This window comes from Belonocnema kinseyi, chromosome 4 (genome assembly GCF_010883055.1).
Source record: "Belonocnema kinseyi isolate 2016_QV_RU_SX_M_011 chromosome 4, B_treatae_v1, whole genome shotgun sequence".
NCBI lineage: Eukaryota > Metazoa > Arthropoda > Insecta > Hymenoptera > Cynipidae > Belonocnema > Belonocnema kinseyi.
Window position 1 is genome coordinate 53,480,165 of NC_046660.1, and position 15,097 is coordinate 53,495,261.

Sequence of the window (15,097 nt, forward strand, 5' to 3'; positions counted from 1 at the left end):
GGTCTCGCGACTTTTTCTGAATTGTTTATTTTTTAAATTTCATGTTTTGAATTCGTTAATTTTGAATGTTACTAATTAGAAATCATATAATTTTTAAATTGAAAATGGCAGTGAATTCCTTTTTTTCTGAAAGCTCATTGATTTGTTCAACGAAATATATTTGATTGAACCTTCAAAATTTTATTTTTTAGTCAACCAAATATCCCATCTATCAAAAAATTTGGTTAAAACAACCAAAAAATTGAGTTTGATATATCAACAATTTGGTTGATTCAACCAAATCGTTTTCTGGGAATAAAATACGATACCTACTAATAATAAGTATCATCTTTAAAATTTTTGTAATTGTATTTCAAAATTATAGTTTTGAATGCCCAATTCTAAAACAGAGAAATTTTTTATGCCTTCAAACTAAAGTTGTTTTATTCAAAAGCTTAAGTACCAACATATGTAGTTTGCATTTTTTTATTTCAGGAATCTTCAAAAATTGTTCAATCACCTATATTTGTTTTTAATAGTGTCCGAAATAAATTTGACTTTTCCGTTACTGAAATAAAAGTTTAGGTTTTTTTTCTTTAAATACTTTGAGTTTAAAGATTAAAAATTAAATTACTTATTCGTAAAAATGGGCATTCAGTATGTTTCGAGGGAATGCTATCTCTATCAATGAGTTGTGACCCTTTCAATTTTAATCCAGCATCATTAATGTCCTGGAAGCATTTTTTATAACCGGAAACGAATCGGAAATTTATTTATTTTATTTATTTTTTCTTGAAAATTTTTCAAAATATTGAACATTTCAAACTCAACTTAAAATAAATAAAAACAATTTCAAATGGAAAGATTTTAATTTGTGGAGCTTTAAATAACAAACTGGTTTTCTAGGCTTTTTTAATTTTTAATTTAATATCTTGAAATTTCCCGAGACAAAAATTATACTATCTTAAATTGGTATTTCAATAATTCAGTATTTATTTCATTATGAATTAATGGAATTTTACAGATAAGAATTTTAATGGGGGGGTTAAATTTTCAATTTTTTCCTTTCGTAGGTTTTAATTTTGCAATTAAAATTTGAATGGTTGAATTTTGACAAGTATAATTCATCATTTCAAGTGAATTTTAATTTGATAACTACTTCATTTTAATTAAAATAATTAAAATTTTTAAGTTGTGAATATAAAAATGTCCAACATCACAATTTCTTGGCGACTAACATTTTTTTCAGTTTTAAATTAGGTTTGGATTCACCTAACTTTCAACGTTTTAATGTTTTCATTTTTATTTTTGCTATTTAAAATTACATTTTATATTTAACATTTTTTCTTAATTCAATTTTAAAGGATTGTAATTTTTTAAATTTCTGTTTTGAATTATGAAAATAACGGTGATTTTATTTTGTTATCTTTGAAATGTTTGCCTGATCACTTTTAATGTTAAATAATTTTTTTCAATATAATATAAATTAAGCATTTTTGAAATCAGGAAGCTTTAACTTGGACGAATTTAGTTTAGACTAAAATTTTGAATAGTAAAATTTTAATAGGATCAAATTGAACCTTCTTTTAATTCACAAGTTTTCAATTTTAAATTATTCACTTTTAAACGCTTTTAATTAGAAATAATTCATATACAAATTCTATGAAATCTTATCCAATTTTCAAAAAAAAAAATTTAATTTTAAAGTCTAATCAAATTTTGATAATTTTTGAGATTCTTCAATTCAAAATAAAACTTTTCAATTTTTAACACTCTGAATTATAAATTATAAATTTTAGATTCATTTTATTATATTTGAAATATTGTCTTTTTTTCGAAACTTTTCGTAATTTAAAATTATTCGGTTTGGAACGGTTTCTATTCAAACTAGTTCAAATTATTTGTTTTCAAGTTTACACATGTGTAATATGTGTCAATACGTAGATATAATACAAGTCCAACGATAGTTTCATTAATAATTGTGTATACTCAATTATTAATGCAATCATAGTAATTAATGTGCTACAGTAATGCCACTATTCATTGCTTCAATGACAACAAATAATTAGTTGAATAATCACAGTACGTAACTCCCTCGCTCCTAGCCAATCCCAAAGCGAGTTCCGCCTCGGAGGAGCTTTTATCGATTATTTATCGATGCATTTTATTGTGTCGTGATAACAGAAATAACCACTTGTTACCAATGTATACCTGAACTACGAAGTTTGAGATAACTTGACGATAACGCAAACATACTCGCGACTTTACAAGACGTATGACCGGCTGCTAAAACAAGATAGCAACAAAAATATTGTCCCGGGAATTATTTGAATTTCCGTCTGCTACAATGAAAAATTCTTGAGCGACGAGTTTAAATTCAACAATTTCGAAAACTTAAACAGGCCTCGCTCTACTTAATGACTTTCAAATTTTTTTAAGCAGCAAACAGAGGAATGTTTGTTTAATTCGTTTTTTATAAAAAAATAAGGCCAAGTATTGAATAAAAAGAACTGGAAAGTCATTTTTATTTGAATGATTACGGAAGAAAACTTTTGTCTGTTTAGAATCCCTAGTTCTCATTTCAAACACGAGTAGAAAATTAGTACCAAGGTTACTGAAATATTTTTTTTTATTTCTCGGAGTTAAAAAAAAAGTTTAGAAACTAGATAAGTAAATAAATCTTTCTTTTATAAACCCCTTTTAACTGCTGGGTAAATTATTAAAGGAGAAAGACTTTTTGATGATTGTTCATTCTTTTTATTGAATTTTTCATCGCTACAATTTACAAGAAAATATAAAAAAGTTCTTTTCATAGTAAAGTTAAATATTGTCCATTAAATGGATTTATGGCAACAACAAATGTTGGTTGCATTCAAAAAATCTTTTATCCTTCATAATTTATTTTTAAAGTTTATAGTTTTAGAGGAAAATTGTAATAATGCATTCTTCTGTACAAAAAAAAATACTGTCTATATACGGAGGTTTTATGATATATAGATAAGATAGATAAGATAAGTCGTCAAGAATATTAGGCAAAATTAAAAAAGTAAATTTGAGCCGGATACGAATGTCCCCGTCATATTTAAAAACTTAGTTATTTAAGATTGTTTCCTAAATTAATTTAAACATTTTTTGTCTGTGAATTCATTTATAAAAATGTTATTGAGTCAATACTATTACGTATGTACTTAAATTTTTAGTGCAAAAATAAGCTTTATTAACCTATTTAACTATTTCATGATAAGAAATGAAAACAAAAGTTATCATACGAATATTCAAGGAAAATATAATAATCTTCATTTATTCCTTAAAAAAAGAAAATTCAACAAAAAGTATTTTATGTAAGAAAAATCAAAATTCAAATTCCAGATGACCGCATAACGAGTACAAATTTTCTAAAAGCATTTCAGTTTAACTAATCTAATAACTAATAACTAATAACTAATCTATTTTTATTACAAATTTTCTCTTTATTACACTACTCCAATTATCACACTTTCACGTATTATTATATAATAATATTGTTTTTATTTACAGTATTTGCGTTTATTAAAAAAAATTGTTTAAAATAAACTGAAGGTCAAGTTAAATATTTAATTATACGAAATTCGGGTTATTTTAAACCTAATTTTCTGGCAAAAAGAGTTTAATCATAAATTATTATTCCATTTTGTCGACATTTTGGTTGAAACAATGTTGAATTTCCGGTTGAGACACATTTTTAACCAACCTTTTTTTTGTGTATAAATATTCTCGATTATTCATTATTTCATTAGAAAAGAACAGAAAATTATAAATATATCAGTCCTTTTTACGTAATTTTATCTTTAAAATTTCCCGAAGTTTTTAAGTTCACGAGGTTTTCACATCTTAAAAAATTCTCTTTATTAATCCCTCAAATGTTGGCCGTAATAAAACCAGACCTTATTCTTTAAAATAAAAAAAGGAACAGGAATATGTTTTATAATTTTAAATAAATTTTAGAAAAATAGGATAACCGCAGGTTAGGAAAAACTTGGAAATCAGGGAACTAAAAAAATGGCAAAAGAATAATAAATTAAAAATTTTGTAAATTTCAATTTTAAATTGTTTTCTTCCATTTATAAAAGATTCTATATTAAAAATGAAGACTAGATGCTTTTTCCCCGTTTCCTTATTTTCCCCTTTTTAAAAGAATGCCTCTTCTTCCCGGTTTTCAAAAAATTCTCCTTTTCCGCTTTTCTGTTTTTAAATGCAAAATGTATTAATAGAATCAAATAAGAAAATCTATTTTTCATTCAAAGCTAACTCTTCTTGGTCGAAAAGTCTACTATTATATTTAATTTCAGTATTCATCTCGTTTTGTTAAAAATTTTATCATTTGGTTAACAATTTAATTCTTTAAAAAAAATGCAACTATCGTGTTAAAAAGTCATCTATTTTGGTGAAAAATTCAACAATTTTTTTTAATACACTTCTTGGGTTGACGATTCAATTTTTTATCATTTTTGTCTTTCTTGAGAATTAATTTTGATGTCAGAAAATTGAATGCTTCTCCATAAGTTGAAGATTTATCTATTTGGTTATGAATTTAACTATTGTGTTAAAAATGCATTTTTATAGTTAAAAAGTAATCCTTTTTGGTCGAAAATTCAACTTTTTTCTTGATTTTTTTATTTTTCTTGACATTTTTAGATAAAAAGTTTCTTTGATTGAAAATTTAACTGTCTTTTAAAAAATTCATCTCGTTGACTTGGAAGTTCAACTATTTAATCGAAAATTCAAATAATTTTTAGTTGAAGTTCCATCTTTTTTGTTTAAAAATTCGAAATTTCGTTAACAATTCAGCTTTGCAAGTTAAAATTAAGCTATTTGGTAAAAAATTAAACTATTTTGATATTCCTATTTTTTGGTAGAAAAATCACTTTTTAGTTACAAATTTAACTGTCTTTTAAAAACTTCATGTCATTGGCTTACAAAATTTTAGCATTTGTTATTAACAAAAAATTCATCTTTTTGGCTTGAAAATTCAACTATTTGGTTCAAAATGCAACTATTTTTGGTTAAGGTTTAATCTTTTTTTTATATTTCGATTAATTGGTTGAAAGTTGATCTTCGTAGGTTTAAAATTCATCCATATCATTAAAAGTTAAACTACTTTTGTGTGAAATTCGCCTTCTTAGCTTTAAGGTTCAACTATTTGGTTGTAAATAAAACTTTTTGGTTAACAATTAATTTTTGTATTTGAAAACTCCACTATTTGATTTAAAATTCATCTTTCTTCATGGAAAATTAGAAATTATTTTTTAATTATTTTATAATCTCTGTTAAAATTATTTCTACTTAATATTTAATTGTTACTATATTCAGACTTTCAACTTTTGGTAATAGAATATCGAGATAATATCTTTATGTAACGGGTTTAAAATCTAATTCATTAGTGATAATAGTACAAGTAAATTATTCTGTAAATCCCTATTTCACATATTTTCCCAATACCTTTGGGTAATTTTGAACGACATTTGTTTCACAATTTATGATAAATTAGATTTTTCATCGATGAATTGCGATTTTTGATCTAATATTCTATACCAAAATGGTTATAGCCTTTACCGGTGTAAAAAAATCCCCTCTTGTTCCGCTGGGATTCGAACGCTGGTCTCCAGATTGCCGGTCTAGTCTCTAACCCATTAAGCTAACCGTAGCTTAGTGGGTCTGAGCACAAGACCGGCAATCTGTAGACCTGGGTTCAAATCCCGGAGAACCTAGAGAATATTATGTTCACAAGCAAAGAATATAACTATTTTGGTTCAGACTAGTATATCAAAATCCATCATACCATCAACAAAAAACTATTTCACGACACTAGTCGACAATATAAAAACTTGATAAATGTCCTTGTTGCAGCTCTATATTTCTTCCGTGTGGATTTAATCTCTTTTGAAAAAATGAGCCAATCGCGATAAAGGTTGAAAAATAAAGAGGCTGAGAGAATTCTAAGATGAAAAGAGAATATTGGAGATGCATATTCTTCTCTGAAAGTTTACTTGAGCTATGATGAGATGAAAGAGACGTATATCTATTCTTGACCTTTCCCAACGTCTCGGAAGGATAATGTTATGCAAAAGTCATATCCTGCCAGCGCGTCTTGATGTTTATGTATTACATGTCGCTTGTAGATGTACCTACACGAACATAAAGATAAAACCAAGTGCAACGATAAGTTGCCATCTTAGAGATAAAGCGTCGCCCCAGTAACATCCGTTACGGTTACATGGTGCTAAATCACTCAGACTTAACACCGATTCACTTGCCAAAATTAAAATTAACTAAAACATCATTTAAAGTTAAATCGGTGCATCAAGAGTCATAAAATTGTAAATCTATTGTTATAACTTCAGTATTATGTGATTAGATAATCTCCATTTAATCGGAACATCTTCCTGTGGTTTGACCTAAATCCGGAATGGTATAGCCCTGTTGACTAGGAAATTAAACAATAATAAGGTTGCGAAATTTTGCTAAATTAAGAATTCACAACCCAGAATGTTTTCAAAATAAGAGAAATAGGGGGATTTGTCAAAAAGCAATATGTGAATGAATTTTTTTAAATTAAATTAATGTAGATGACTAATTAAATTTAATATGAAATGCCATTAAATTTCTAAGATTTTGAGTTTTCGACAAGATAGCGAAATTTTCAACCCAAAAGGCGAATTTTAAACAGAAGAGTTCAGTTTTTAAGAAAAAGAATTTTGTTTTAGAAAACAGTTTCCTTCTAAGATCGAAAAGATTATTTTTTAACCAAAAACTAGATGTTTAACAACAAAATAATTTTTTACAATTTCAGTTACAATTAAATAGTTGATCTTTCAAGCATAAGGAATTAATTTTTAACAGAATAGTTAAAAATTATACTAAATAGTTAAATTTTCAACCTGAACAGATGAATTTTCAACCAAATGGTCCAATTTTCAATAAAAAATTGAATTTCAAATAAAGACAGCTAAATTACCAAACAAATGGTTACATTTTTTAGGAAAAAAATTCTTTTTCAACCAAGAAAGACGAATTTTCAACCAAATAGGTGACTTTTGTACCATAAATGATGAATTTTCAATCTAAAAAGACAAATTTCAACAAAACAGTTGGATTATCGATTAAAAAATACGACTTTAACAAACCAGTTGAATCCTCAGCCAAAACTAAGTAATTGCATTTTTAACCGAAAAAGATTAAATTACTACCAAAATAGATTAATTTTCAAATAAAAATTTAAATTTTCAATAAAATATTTGAACTTTCAACGAAGAAAGAACTTTCCACCAAGAGAAAAAAAATATCAACAAAATTTGAGAATCTTCAACAAAACAGTTCAATTTTTTCCAGAAAATATGACTTTAACAAAATAGTAGAATTTTCAACATACAGAGATAAATTTTCAACCTACATTCAACAAAATGGTCGATTTTGAGAAAAAACAGATTAAACTTCAAACGAAATCATTTTTAATCAATTATTTGAATTTTCTAACAAAAAAGGCGAATGTTTTAAAAGGCATTAGAATTTTTACCCAGAAAAGTTGAATTTTCAAGTAAGAAAATTAATTTTCTACATCAAGACAAATTTTCCGCAAAATACATGAATCTGCAGAAAAATAGTTGTTTGCAAATAAAAAGGATTGAATTTCCAACAAAAATGCAGCAGTTAAATTTTATGTTGAAAAAATGTATTTCAAACAATGAAAAAACTAATTTCTAGTCTGTTAATTTAAAAAGCAACGAACATTTTTTTGACAAAATAGTGAATCCCCAATCGTAAAGATAAATTTCCAACAAACAAGATTAATTTTCTTTCCAAGACGACGAATTTTTTACAAAATAGTTGAATTTTTAACTATGAAATATTAATTTTCAACTATAAACATTAATTTTCTACCAAAAAGGTCATTTTTCAACAAAAAAAATAGTTTAATTTTCAAACAAAAAATTCAATTTTTTACAAAAATAGTAGAATTTCCAAACAAGAAAAATAACTTTTTACCGAACAAGACCAAATTTCAACAAAATACTAAAATTTTCATTGAGAGATTTGCATCTTTTATAAAAAAAAGATATTATTTTTACCAAAAAAATTGAAATTTCAAACCATAATTTTCTGACAAATTGTTGAATTTTCCAGCCAAAAAGAAATTTTCAACAAAATAGTTGAATCCTTAAGCAAGACAGATTGATTTTCTACTAAACAGTTGCATCTTTAACCAAAAAATATTAAATTTCTACCAACATATTTGAATCTTTAACCCAAAAAGATGTTCTTTAAGAAATGGTTCAAGTTTAGACCAAATAAGAATACTTTACAACAAAATAGTTGAATTTTCAACAAAAGAATAAAATTGACAACCAAATCGTGTTTTTGGGGTTTATTATAAAGCAAAAAAAATATTTTCCCGCGATGATCATTCCGTTTAGGAGATAAAAAATACCTACTAAAACATCTGGTTATCTTCCAGATAATTTAACATTGCGATAAGTTTTATTAACTTTATCTGCTTTAAAATAATTATAAAACTGATAAATAATTACTTTTTCTGTAATGTTTTCCTTTCAAGAACTTTCTTTCACTTTTTATTATGAGTGAACGACTTAGTCCCACTTTGCGAGGCAAAGTCGCTCATACTTCAAAGAATGGCAAATAGTTTTTTTTTTAAATTTAATGTAGGTTTGTGTTTTATAGCAAAAAAAAGGATTGGACAGAGATTAAATATTTGAACCATCAACACCTGAATCAATCAGAGAAAAAGTTGTCTTAAACAAAAAGCATCATACTTTTATTTTGAACTTCAGTAGAACCTCGATTATCCGAAGTAATGTGGGGAGATACCTCGGATAAGCGAAAACTTGGATAATACGGAAGAAGTTCGAAATTCGGAAGAGTTATCTATTTTTGATATATTTTAAATAGAAAAATAATTATAACCATTTAGCAAAAAAAAGTAAACAACTTACGAATGTAGATATCTGTTTTATTAATGATTCTCCGTATTAGCCGAGCATACGCCTCGGTTAGTGCGGAGTGCTTGGATGAGTCCCGTTGCCTCGGATAACGTGGAGCTTCGGATAATCGAAGGCCGGATAATCGAGGTTCTGCTGTACATGATCTTATTTACAATAAAAGAATTATTTGAGTTTAAAATTTTATCCCATTTTGCGTAACTCAAGTTGCTAATAACATATTTCTGTTTCCAGATTCGTCGACGGAGAATGTGGTTCCAATAGTGGTGATAGTACGGGCCAACTGGAGCTAAGTGGTGGCGAGCAGCCAGAAGAAGCCTCTCCAGCCTCGATTCACGAAACGAATAACAACAACTTGTTGCACGAGGACTTAGAACGTAGGATACCATAAATTTCGTCTTCCTCTTGAAGGAGTTTGGGAGCAAATTCGCAAGGGGTTCACGACACAATCAGTCCAATCAGTATCAACCCACCTCGAACAGTGTTCCTTCCAAAAACAAAAAAGAGAAAGATGCTGATTGCAAAAGAGAAAAGGAAGCCCGGTATTTAATTGGTCCTGCGAATCGATAACCTCTGATTGACTGATCTCTCCAAACCCCCAAACCGAGACACAATCATATATGCCATCGTAGTTGCCGTTTCGATACTACAAACATTTTTATCGAGTCATCTCCAACACGCCAGGTTGTCCCCTCGAGAAATAGAGACAGTGGATAAACGAATTTTCAATGATACGAAAAAGCTACGAGAAAAAACAGAAAAGACAAAAAAAAATGATTAGCGAAGAGAAAAACTGTGCTGGGATGGAGATAAGTGTGATATGTGAGTAACGATAAGCATTGGAGATCGAAATTCGGTGCGGGTGTTAAAAATGGCCTCGACTGGTCGCTTTGCATCTCAAGGACGAGGACGATAGTGCGCATGATAAAAGTAGCGATAGACAGCGAACTTCGATGTCGGCCTCAAACGCGAAACTGTGATAGAACCTCGTTATAAGAGAGTCGTTTGCATGCTATAGTGAGAAGAAAAGCGCGCCATTTCGTTTTCCTCGGTGGAAACGAAAAAAAAAATCCTGTAGCAGCGAGATTCTTCGCGAGGTGTCAACGAATCTTTTGAAGAAAGAAGAGAAAAGGAGATAAATGTACTGCGGCCGAAAGCGGGTGAATGCACGGTTGTCTGGTTTTCAATTTTCCTTTAATATTTTGTTTTAGAAAATCATTTCAAATTTGTACACCATTAAAAATACAAAGATTGTGAAAACCTTTAGAGTAGCAACTTTAAAGTTCACCAGTCACACTAGGAATTATGAGTAATATCAATGATTGATGTGTCCATTGATATGAAAGATTATAAAGTCAGAATACAAAGGAATTCTTCAATTTAAGAATTCATAGCTTCCAGACAAGCTGTCGTAGATCCTTGTCTCCACTTTCATCAAATATTGAGAACGGAAGCTTGAGACGTGGAGAATAAAATAATTATCTTGAAAAGTCTGTAAAGGAAATTGCAAAACTAGAAGTTCCTTCCTGGCGGCTGAGACGATCGATCGCGAGAGGGTTGCAACCCTCTCAGACTCGCAACCAGTCGGAAGGGGCCGGAGTTGAGATCTAATAATTTAGGATGGGCTATAATTTAGGATATTTCAAAGCCTCGGTTTCGTGTGATAAATTCAAAATAGTGTCAATAGTAACATAAATTTTAAAAAATAGCAGCCAAATAGTGTCATCCAATTTTTTAAATATGAAATCTGGGGGTTAAGTATTTTTTAATCTAGTATTAGATCCAGGGATTCTTGTAAAATATATTGATAACTTCAAAATTGTTTAACATCCGTCAATCTTTTCAACTCACTTGAAATCTTATCAGCCTGGACAGATTTTTAAAATCCTTCCTTTTTTTTAATGCAACCAAATTCTTTGAAAACTATTTAACAAATGTTAATCCCATTAAATTCCTTTGAATCTTTGAAAATACCCTAAACTCTTAAAAATACTTAAAAATCCCCTGAATTCAATGGAGTCCCTGAAATCCGTAGAAATGTTTAGTAGTCGTGAACATTCTATTGAAATTTCATTTCATTTACTTCCGCAACTTTTCCAGAAATCCGTTTGAATCCCTTGCAATCTTTTAAATGTTATTCATATCATGGACACCTTTTTAGAACCCTTTGATATTTTCTGAAATTCTTTTAAAAACCTTTAAAAAATTGTAATCTTGTTAAATATCTTCGAATCTTTTTAAATTCCCTAAACTTTTAAAAATCCTTTGAAATCCCATAAAATCTATGAAATCCCTAAAATGCGTAGATAACCCTAGAAGTCCCGTGAAATTTTATTTCATTTATTTCCTTAACTTTCTAGAAATCCGTTTGAATTCGTTGAAATCTTTTAAATGACATTGATATCCTGGAAACCTTTTTAAACTCTTTGGTATTTTTTTAAATTCTTTTAAAACACCGTTAGAAATTTTATATCTCGTCAAATACCTCATAATCTTTTAAAATGCCCTAAACTCTTTCAAATCCCTTGAAATTCCCTGAAAGTCTCTGAAATCCCTAAAATCTATACAAATTCCCAAAAGTCCATTGAATTTTCATTTCATGTATTGCCTAAATCCATTTGAATCCCTTAAAATATTTTTAATAGAATTGATATCACGAATGGCTTTCTAAAGTTCTTTGATATTTCCTCAAATCCTAATTCTTTGAAAACTTAAAAGATCTAAAATCACTTTAAATTCCTCGCAATCTTTTAAAATATCCTAAACTCTTCAAAATCCTTTGAAATCCATTGAAATGTATAAAATACATTGAATCTTATTAAATCCCTAGTAATTCCACAAAAATCAAGTCAAATTCCATAAAGTATCTAAAAATTTGTAAGATCATCTAAAATTACTTCAAAAACGATGAAATTTTTGAAATCCTCTGAAATCCCATAAAATCTGATGTTATTACTATTATAAAGCCCCTTTATTGAATTCTGTTGAAATCCGTGGAAAACTCTTCAAATCTTTTAAACCTCTTAATATCTTTTTAATTTCTTAAAATCTTTGGTACCCTTTTCAAATTCCTAAAAAAAATTTTAATCTCAAGAAATTTCTTGGAATCTTGTGAAATGCCTTAAAATATTTCAAATCCTTTGAAATCCATTGCAATTTTTTAAATCTTTTAACTCCATGGAGATCCTACAAATTCACGTAGGTCTGATAAAATTCCTACAAATTACCTCGAAATATTTTTAAATCACGTAAACTACTTTTTAATTTGTGATATCTCTTCTTCTAAAATTTTAAAATCAGATGAAACATTCTCAAATCTTTCAAAATCCCTTTAAAAAACCATTAAATGCTTTCAAATCCCTGAATTAGTTAAAAAATGTTAAACCCCTTTGAAATATTTTGAGATCTCGTGAGACTTTTAGAGATCTCTTCAAAATTGTATTAAAGTTTATTTTTTCTCATTTTTGAAATCAAAATTAAATATGTTATCTTAGCTAAATTAGCACAAAAGTTTGAGTGAAAAAATATTTGCATTATCCAGAAATTTAAGGAAAAAGTACCAATAGTGTTTTTTTCAAAATAGTAGCAAAATTGTTTTAAAAAAGTATCAAAAAGCGTCAATAGTAAATTAGGAGACTTTGATAAAACTGCAAAATGAAATCGAAAGCATGACTCCCAAAGTCATAAATGTTGAATTTCACATATTTCAACATTTTCATTAAAAAATTTTACAATATTGTTTGGAAATTATTTATTTTGAAGAATTTAACTTATGTACATTTTCTAGAATATAATTTAAAAAATTATTTTCTTTAAAGTTTGAAGTCGTTTCACTTTTCAGTGCTTTAAAAGTTAAAATTCTTCAATTAAAAAAGTTTCTAATTTAAAATTGTACATTTACGACAACATTCAGATTGAAGTTTGAATATCGACAAATTTTAACATTTCAATTTTATATCGTACAATTTTAAAATTACAGTTACAACAATTTGAACAATGAAAGTTTTTATTTAAAGATTTTAAAACTAGAATCATTTCTTAAAAATCTTGATTCTAGAAGGGACTTCTAAATTTTTAATTAGTAATTAAAGTCTTCCTAATTAAGCCTTGACGCTTTCCGTTATTAATTTGCAATTTTCCAAACCTATTTTTACATTTTCGGACAAATGTCTCAAATAATAAAAAAAATTAATTTAAAGGAAAATTGAAAACTCAAATACTCAGCGAGAGACTCGAGAAGTTTCTTTGGTATCAGGACTACGCGTTAGAGGGTAAAAAAATGTTGCTCGGCAGCTAAAACTGCTTCTTTTCGCCACCAAGGAAATGTTGCCAATCCGTTTATTGACGCAGCGAATACATCGACTTTTTAGGATAATTTCATCAATTAGCATAATAGGATACAAGCCATAAGTCGCTCGCTGATTTGAGAAAGACGATTTTCTCAGTAGCGATTCTTAATTGCGATCACACGAGAAATAGGGACCAAATTGTTATTGTTTGTTTGATTGTTCTTATATATCTATATATTTTTTTTTAGTTACCAGACGAGTGAAGTGTGTAAAAATTATTAGGCCTTAAATTTTCTCGAGTTACCAGACGCAACATCTTATAGATTATGTTTCGAACGATAATTGCCGCTCGGTAAAATAGTGTGAAATGACGAATCAAAAGCAAGCAAAAGAGAACGGTCAGGAGTGAAATTTATTGACGTACCTACTATGTATTTTTTATATGTGTAATGTGTATTTTAATTGTGTGTTACGAAAATATTCTGGCAATGATAAAAAAACGGTCGTTTCGTTTTTTTGAGAGTTTGTGAATATCCAGTGGGAAATTATCAAGACTCACGATTGACGCAACATTGAACCAGTACTGACTGCCAATATGATAAATATAAAAAATAGAATAAAAATTATCAATAATAAATTATTGACACTAACTTAAAATTAATATAAAAAAAATTGTTTTATTGGCAAGGAGTGGATCAGAGCCATTTTAAAGTGTGCTGATGAACGCAGCTTTGTTCTCACATGCGGAGATCCCGATTAAGCCAACGAAAAGCGTGCGCGCGCACGCGGCCCGCAGGGAAGGGGTCGCATGTTGCTGGCGTGCGCACGCCACTTGCCGCCGGTCTAACCGGGATCTCAGAATGCGAGTCTCTAATTCGCTACCTATTTATTGGCGATTGTATTTTGCCAACTCTGGATTCAATATTGGTCCGATATTGGCAAGTCGGGTCTTGGCATGGGCATTAATACCCCAAATTTTTCCTCACTGGATAAAAGTGTACACTATGCCTTTACACGCGGAAAATAAATATTTCCATTTGATATTAAAATAAATAAAAGTTTGGTTCACCTTCTGTTTGTTCTGAAAGCTATCTAATTCTATGAGAAGAGAAATTAGAAAATTGGAAAGTATTGGAAAGTGTGATTAAGTAAAAAAAATAAATTAATTGACAAATGGGAAATTTTCCGCGTGAGAGGCGAGTGAAAAAGGCAATTTTGTACACAAGTCAGTGTCACAGAAGCGATGCTGTGTTACCACTAATCGCATGCGAAATAGTTATTATAAATGTTGCTTGTACCGCCAACAATGCTTTGCTGGCATTGCACACATTTAACTGCTTTCAAAGGAATACTAGCAGAGTCAACTGAACATTCCAGAATAAGTGTATGGCCTATTCTACTGTATATATTTCTACTCTTACGACTCTCTTCGAATCTTAAACAAATTAACAACTGCTCGAATTTAATGTTTTCTCGACCACGATACTTACTTAAAATACGAATATTTTTTACGCAATTCACGAATAGTTAGTCATTGATTATGGCAGAACCTTAATTTACACTATGGCGCCTCATGAAATCCTTTTATTTTTAATTTTCTGAATTATTGACTCAGAAATTTCTTCATTTTTGGCGAGAAAATTATTCTCTATTTTTTGAAGATTAAAAAATATATATCGAGCGGTCGCTATGAAGATTTTTATGACAAAAATTTGACACCATTAACGTCAAATTGATCCCTAATTTATTTTTTTAAATTATGAAATTTTTAGAAAATATTACTTATTTTACTGGCAACAATTTCTACTATTCCAGAAAAATTTTAGGAATACTTGT

At 28.6% G+C, this 15,097-nt stretch overlaps 1 protein-coding gene across 1 annotated transcript in view; it reads left to right on the forward strand.

The window, feature by feature from the left end:
- The window catches only part of LOC117171345 (protein dimmed-like), an 82,156-nt gene extending 67,059 nt beyond the window's left edge, over nt 1-15,097 (forward strand). Inside the window, exon 6 of the mRNA XM_033358580.1 lies at nt 9,207-15,097. Within this exon, the coding sequence (XP_033214471.1) occupies nt 9,207-9,363 (157 nt within the window). The 3' untranslated portion in view covers nt 9,364-15,097. The remainder of the gene's footprint in view (nt 1-9,206) is intronic.